Source organism: Sinocyclocheilus anshuiensis, unplaced genomic scaffold (genome assembly GCF_001515605.1).
Source record: "Sinocyclocheilus anshuiensis isolate Anshui unplaced genomic scaffold, SAMN03320099.WGS_v1.1 scaffold197, whole genome shotgun sequence".
Lineage (NCBI taxonomy): Eukaryota > Metazoa > Chordata > Actinopteri > Cypriniformes > Cyprinidae > Sinocyclocheilus > Sinocyclocheilus anshuiensis.
Genome location: NW_015540856.1, coordinates 79,534 through 87,899, shown reverse-complemented (window position 1 = coordinate 87,899; position 8,366 = coordinate 79,534). Strand labels below are relative to the sequence as shown.

At 35.8% G+C, this 8,366-nt stretch overlaps 1 protein-coding gene across 4 annotated transcripts in view; it reads right to left on the bottom strand.

Moving 5' to 3' along the window:
- LOC107687831 (fermitin family homolog 2) overlaps positions 1–8,366 on the bottom strand; it is a 75,343-nt gene that overhangs the window by 15,966 nt on the left and 51,011 nt on the right. For all 4 annotated transcript variants that reach the window (XM_016485302.1, XM_016485304.1, XM_016485305.1 and 1 more), the window contains 2 exons: positions 3,082–3,307; positions 2,044–2,146 (listed from right to left, as the gene is read on the bottom strand). In XM_016485302.1, the coding sequence (XP_016340788.1) occupies positions 2,044–2,146; positions 3,082–3,307 (329 nt within the window). The remainder of the gene's footprint in view (positions 1–2,043; positions 2,147–3,081; positions 3,308–8,366) is intronic.

Genomic DNA, 8,366 nt, shown 5'->3' with positions numbered 1-8,366 from the left:
TTCCGGTTTGCAGTAGCGCTACTGTGCTGTAACATGCTGTAGGCTAGTTCAGCTGTACTGGGCAACGCTGATAAAATGATGCTAACTTCAGTGACGCTATGCTCTGCTCATATGCTCTGATAATAATAGCTTCGTAGGACTATACATTATTTGGATAATTAGTCAAAAAAATAACAAAACAAAAAATGACAAAATTACTTTATATTATTTAATAAAATAATAAATAATCATTACAAAGCATTTTCGGTTTTCGGCCTAGAATTTTCATTTCGGTGCATCCCTAGATATAAGACTATATGTTTTATTTAATTTAATTCAAATTTAACAGTAATTTACTTTCAAATGCCCCAATTGCTGAAGGGTCTGCACAACTTTTTAGTACAATTTCAAATTGCACTGTTCAAAATACCTGTAGTAGCACAGCAGTGCATAACTGTTTACATTTAATTAAGGTTGACTAGACTAGACTGTAATACAAATAGTTGAGTTTGCCAGGTGCATACAACATTTAAGACAGGTTTTCATGAAAGTGTTGGTCAGTTTCTCTGCTTGACAATCCCATTTTGCACTGCAACAATAAAATTGAAGTGAGATAAACAAACTGAGAAATGTCTCTTTTTAATTAAAACAGATGTTGCCAAAGTTTTTGTTTGGGGACAATTTTAATTTGGAAAAAGGTAATAAATTGCAATATATCGCAGAATATCGCAATATATTTAAAATCACAATACTATTGTATCGTGACACAAGTATCGTGATAATATCGTATCGTGAGGCCTCTGGTGATTCCCACCCCTAAATCTTAGTATGTTTTTTTCATTAAAATGGTCATAATGTAGAAATAAATGGTCATTTTATTTCTTTTTTTGAAATAAATTAATACTTTTATTCAGCAAGGATTTGTTAAATTGATAAAAAATAATATTAAAGACTTTGTTAGAAAAGCTTTTATTAGAAAAGATGGTCCCACTTTATATTAAGTGGCCTTAACTACTATGTACTTACATAAAAATAACTACAATGTACTAAAAAATGTACATTTTTGCTGCTATTGAGGTGGCATACGGGTGATTAGGGACAGGTTTGGTGGTATGGGTAGGTTTAAGGGTGGGTTAAGGTTTAAGGGATGGGTCAACAGTGTAATTATAAATGTAATTACAGAAATTAATTACATATGTATTTACATGCAGGTATTTTTAAAATATAAGTACAATGTAAAAACATGTATGTACACAATAATGCATTGTACCAAATTATTAATTTAAATGTAAAAACATAGTAATTAAGGCCACTTAATATAAAGTGGTAAAGATTTCTATTTTAAATAGATGCTGTTCTTTTTAACTTTTTATTCAAAGAATCCTGAAAAAAGTATCACAGATTTAAAAATAATATTAAGCAGCAAAACTGTTTCTAACATTGATAATAAATCAGCATATTAGAATGATTTCTGAAGATCATGTGACACTGAAGCCTGGAGTAATGATGCTGAAAATACAGCTGCGCATCACAGAAATAAAAGTTTATTAAAATAGAAAACCCCATTATTTTAAATTGGAATAATATTTCACAATTTACCGTTTTTTTTCTCTGTATTTTTGATCAAATAAACGCAGACGTCTTTAAAAACATTACAAATCTTACTGATCCCAAACGTTTGAATGGCAATGTATATGTGCTACAGTTGGTTGGTTGGCGTTTTAATGCCATGCCAGTTTCCTTGTCTATTTTCATGGCGAGTAACATGTTAAAATAGTATTAAAAGCTATTTAAAAACCTATGTTCTTTATAACAAAACTCCTAAATGGATTTGGGTTTGACTCTTTCATAATAATGAATAAAAATAATAATAAAATATTTGAAAGTGTTTGATGAGTAATATCATTTCCTAAATTTAATAAAATACGTTTAAGAGATACTGGACTCTGGCATGAGGAGCATAACGGTGGATTTTCATTTGATATTAAGAACTCGTGTGTGATTGTGTCCTATTCGGCATCATGCATATATGATTATAAGTGCTAAGGTGCAAAACACACTGACCTTTGGGTTGAGGTCAAAGAAGCTGTGATACTTGAACCGGAGCAGAAGAACCTCGTTCTCCTTCACATCCTGCTCCATCAGTGATCTGGAGGAGTCCAGCCACCTTCACCGAGACATTCAGAGGAATATGAGCGCAAGCCTTCCTGAATCAGAGTCTTCACTAGGGTTGGGTACCGAAACCCGGTGCCATGTAACCGGTATGTACTAGAACTGAATCAGAACGCAGATTTCGGTGCCACTTGTAGTACTGCGAGTGTCCATTCCGACTTAAAAACACAACTCGGGAAAAAAGAGCATCCGAGGAGCGCGTGAATGCAGTAATTACAATTGCTCTGACGGCAGCAGGTAGCCTACCATTAGCTAGCTAAGCTAAACATTCTTAAATTAAAATGCCTAAAGCTAAACTTCCTTTTAATGACTTGCAATAAGAAGCGTTTCTAAACCTGTTGTCCAACAAAAGAGAACACTATAAAGTTTTTACTCCACAACTACTTCCAGTTGTGATCTGATGTGGCTTCTTGTCACAGAATGAGGCAGAAAATATGTTTTATACTGTTAAAAGCATATGGTAAAAAGGCTATGTCGATTAGCAATGGATTATAAATATACTTAATTATGATGAAAATACCAAAGATGGCTTGAATAACACAGATAAACTATACATTGTCGCAGTCGAGTGTTTATCGTCTTTGCTTTATCATTCAAAATGTTATATCTCCTGTTTACTCAGTTACAGCGATAGCAATGCCTTTATCCATATTAGGGATTTCCTGAGTTCTATTCCTTCTGTGATGCATTTGTGGCGTTTCTGCACGAGGGCGCCCTCTGGCGTCCAGTATGAATGAAACAGACATTAAATGTGTTTATAGCGCTCAATAATGGCCAATCCATCCTATTTTGGGTATAATTTTTATTTTTTTTTAAGTATCGGTTCAGGCACCGGTACCGTTTTAAAAGTATCGATTTGGCACCGGTATCGTAAAAAACCCAAACGATACCCAACCCTAGTCTTCACACACTAGACCTGTCCCAGCTTACCCCTGGTTGATCTTGGCCTTGTCCAGGAGGGACTGTGGTTTGTACATCTTGACCAGAATGTCGGGTGAGGTGATGGGCTGGCTGACAGCGAGGATGCTGGGATTGCCTTCTGACAGCGGACTGTCTCCAAACCATGCTGTGGTGGGGGACAGAGGGCTGCCGTCCCGAGAGTCATAGGTAGGTGTCATGGTCTTGCTGTAAAGTCCAGGACTAGAATAGATGCTTCCTGAAATGAGAGACATCCATCAGTAACCACCCAAAACAGGCGTCGCCCCATTCACACGACAAGCTGGATGGAGGGCTGGGTGGAATGACGTTTATTTTAATGTTTCATCCAGTAGAGTGTGATTTAGTATTTGTAAACATGGTGTAACTGTAGGTTATTCGTGCTTTTCAAGCAAAAGTGCAAACTGGCGTATTTATAAAGAAATCAACAGTCAGAGGTGTGCATATACTGTCTTATATGTTAACAGCAGCTTGCCATTGTGAATTTTATTTTATTTTTTCAATTTAGGTTCATCATAATGTCTTATGTTTTGGTTCTCTTCCATTAAACTATAAAAAGAATAAAATAAAATAAAAATATATATAACAAGATTATAATATCACACAAAATTAAATATGAATTACACTGATATAAAACAGATATATAGTTTCTGCAAAAACAACTTTGGACCCTTTTCACATTTCCGGGGTTTTTAAAAACGGAATTCGTCACAGTTGGGTGAACTTCTGGAAACAAAGCATTTTTCATAATTTCTGCGTTCCCGATTTGCTCCAATAGCAAAAAAATAAATAAATAAATCCACGTTTCTATGACTTTACAAAAGAGGAGGTGGGGGGGGTATTGAGATTATGTCAAAGTTGCCATTGTATTACAAACACTCATGAAGCAACGTTAAAGTTTTATGTAATTTAAAAATGTCAATTTATAAAACAACAACAGTCAGAGTTGTGCAGCTATATATAGCCTATATATATATATATATATATAGTTGTTTTGAGTGTTGTTTTTAACTCACGTCCTTTATAATGTTTGTGCGCTGATGTCATTTGTTATGAATAATTTAATTTTTTTTGGTTTGATTCCATTAAATTCTGAATAAAAAGATAAAAAATGTAAGAATTAAACAGCCATTTTCTACATTTTTTTAAAACAAATTATTTTAATTTTAATGAATTTTTAATTAAGATTTTGTCATCCCGCCCTCTCCTAGCCAGATATGTGTACCAAATCCAGTGACTGAAAATCACATGAAACTGCTGTTCACTCATTCACATGACTGCACATTTCTGATGAAGGCAGCATGCAGAAAACGCACACTAAAACACAGACTTCAACTTTGCAAGAGCACAAACAGCAGCCAGCACACCCAGCAGCATGAGGGGTCTGCGAGGTGACTGACATCTCTATGAACCCGGTGAACCAGGAGCCGAGCATCAGCTGGGTCTCAGTGCACCGTTACAGCTGTTATTATCACACCATTAACACATTCAGTCCATTAGTGCAGCATCATTCTTTAAACACTTCAGTCAATGCGTACAGGACAACTGGAGCAATTTTCCCCATCCACATATGCACCTCAAAATGCACAGGTCCATTTGGTTATTATTAAATGGAGACACCTAGATGTTAATTAATATTGTACAGTTACAGTATCAGCTGTTCTCCGGTATGTCATGGCATAACACCCACAGACACCAACTATAACCTTTGTTTGCACAACTAGAGCTAGTGAAAGGATGACACTTAATGAACTAGATCAATAAAAGAAAGTGTCTTTAATATATGCTTAGCAGGTAGCAAAATTTTATGAGAGGCTGTGCTATATTGTGAATATAATCACAGCTGAAGCAGTCACACTTAACAAGCCTCTAGTAACTTACTGTATAATATTAATCAGTTTACATATAACCAAAGTACACTTTAAAAAAATATTTGTCTTAGTTGTAAACAATACAAAGACTATTGGAGTATGTTCTACAAGAAAATACTACATCAGCTTTCCTACTTTCACGTGTAATTCAATGGGTTACTTGTTTCCTTGCAATTAATTGTGAAATTTACTAGCAATTTCTGAGTGAAAACTGTTACTACACCTTTTTTAGCGCACATGAGCATTGAAAATATGCAAGAAAAAGTTTGTAAACATTACAAAATACTTGGAATATCAAAGTTAAATCACCAAAGATAGCAAGATTATCATCTAAGCTGTGGCATCAACAAAACATCTTTATTTCTTAAAAAAAAATAAATGAATGCATTGCATTTTAAAAAAAAGTAAAGAACTTGAAAAGTGAATAGAGCAAATTCAATATTTAAGATATATTCCAAATGAATCCTTTTAAAGTACTGACAGCCCACACAAAATGCAAATCACAGTTACACTACACATTCTTCTCTAACCACTCAAGTGACCAATCACAGAGTGAGTAAAACACAGAAGCAAAAGCACTGTTGTGGCAGTGTGAGGCCTCAGTCATGTAGAGGGACAGGAAGTGCTTGAGGGGAGGCAGAGGTCATGAGAAAAGACATGAGGGAGGCTCGCAGCCCTTCTCAGACACTCAGAGGGGTTTCCACTCCCATCAGAGAACTGAGAACTGAGGCATGCGTTTGGATGTTTACTCGACTCGGGAATGTTCAAATGAATCCTAATCCACAAACACATCACACTGACGCTTCAGCTCAGACTCGTGTCTGGAGGCACGCATAAAATAACTGAGTGAGTGTGATAGAGTGTTCACTCGCTCACATGCCAAATGTCAAACTGTGTTACTAATCAATTAGACAATGACAATGCTTACAAGGCCTCTTATTTTTTAATTTGTCTCAAACTTACAAACTTACTCTATTCAGACTTTGTTTTGTAGATAATTTCAACCATACGAATGCTATTTTGTTTTTTTAAACGTTAAACTTAAAAGATTCCAATGTTAAAAATTAAAATTGTGTCATCATTTCCTCAACTTTAAGTCATTCCAAACCCATAAGCTTTCGTTCATCTTTAAAACACAAATGAAGATATTATTGAAACCTTAGAGATCTCTGTCCCTCCACTAAAAGTCCACACAACCAAAACTTTGATGTTTTAAAAATGTCAAAGACGTTCTAAAAGAAATCCATATGAATAGAATGGTTTAATCCAAGTCTTCTGAAGAGATTACTTAATATGATGAACAGATCTAATTTAGGCTTGAATATATAAACATTGATCAATGCACATACTTACTGCACATCAAATCAGACTTTAATCAGGGTAGACACCATAATGAATTTAACCAGATGAAAACGAGACTGTGAGGGATAGACTTACAGTGTGGCATGCGCTGTATAAAGGTTTACAATTGTTTTATGGGCTAAAACAGTTTTTTTGGTCTACTGAAAGTCTTTTGAAATGATGTTTCTTCAGCTGAACATTTGGTACGTTGTTAAAAACAACTGTGCAATCTAATGAGCACTGTATTTCTATCCCTCTTTCATTACTGTCAGAATTTAAATATGATGCTACACTGGCTAAGGTCTATATGGTAAACAGAAGCTCAAAGTGTTTGCTGGATGCGAGAGAACCAGTGAGTGTCATGCAAGCACAAATGAACTTCTGCAAGTACCAATGTGGTTTGTTCTCGTATGCCATGCAAATATGTGCACTCGTTAAATCTGTTCATCAAGCAAAGCAATCATTATGTCCTCAGAAGACTTGGATTAAACTGTTTGATTTATATGGATTACTTCTACATTTTGTAATTCATTTTTTGAAGCATCAATGTTTCGTGGGAACAGACTTTCAATAAAGGGACGGAAACTATCCCTTTAAAGGGATAGTTCACCCAAAAATGAAAATTCTGTTATTAATTACTCACCCTCATGTCGTTTCAAACCCGCAAGACCTTCGTTCATCTTCGGAACACAAATTAAGATATTTTTGATGGAATCTGGCGTGACGCAGCTGACACAGAACAGCATACGTTGTTTACGACCAGCGGATATTCTCCAAAATGGAGATTACAGATCTCCTTGCTACGTTTCTGGACTTGGGAACATTTCAGTTGCGTTGCTGTCTATGCAGGGTCAGACAGCTCTCAGATTCCATCAAAAATATCTTAATTTGTGTTCCGAAGATGAACGAAGGTCTTGCGGGTTTGAAACGACATGAGGGTGAGTAATTAATGACAGAATTTTAATTTTTGGGTGAACTAACCCTTTAAAGTTTGTTGTACTGAAACTCTGTGATTGTTGCTTCTTAAACCTGGCTTCATTTCAAGAGTGAGTCAGTTGTTGATACAGTAACTGCTCTGAACGATTCAGCAAAGCATTAATGCCTGTTTTACCACCGACATGGTTCCTGTGCTGGTTGCTAGGCTGGTGCTTACCCGTCACTCTCATTCACCATAGAAATGGCAGCCAAAAATACTAGTTACAATCTGACCCTAAAATGACTTGCAGAAGAAAAGGGAAAAAAGTCTAAAAGGATTTTAAGTGAGTCAATATATCTGTTGGCTTCAGTTGAATGTACAAAGAATGCTCATACGTTTGTGGAAACACAGGCCAGATCACGATAACCTCCCAGATTCACCTGGCTGAGCTGGCAAAAGACTGGAATTCCTTAAATTTGACAGATTTTTGGAACAATTCATTAAAATAATCAGTAAAATATTAATAAAAGTAATAAATGCATAATAATAGTAATTTGCTTGTGGATCGGACTACACTGGTCACGCTGTATGCTTGTTTTTGCTGGCAGCCCGCAGGACAAAACAGACATTTTGCCATTATTTGATGGCAATTAAATTTGTCACATTCAATTCAGATTGCAAGCTCACAACTCAGATAAAATATAATTTATTTTCTGTGGCATTAGAGATTCAGCAGCAGTGAAGTCACACCAATGAAAATGGCTGCAGGGATATTAAAGGGGACATATGACGTTGCTAAAAAGAACACTATTTTGTGTACTGTCCTTGCAAAGTTGGAACTGCCCCACTTTATAGAAACAGACCCAGTAGCATTGTAGGCTACTCTCTCAAGAAACAGTCTTTGTCCTCCATAAAATGCGCTGCACACATCTGAATATTTGGGTTGAACTGTTCCGGAACAGTGTTGTAAATACAACTTAACCACTGATTTCTAGTTGTGTCCTCTTTTGGAAGGCCAAACAAAGTAGCTTCTCTTTCACAACGAAACACACAGCATTCACACAACGAAACTTCACGACATGGCGGCGGCGGCGGCAACAATACTACAGCAAGAATCATAAAAGTTACGCCTTCTTTCTTTGCGTGAACAT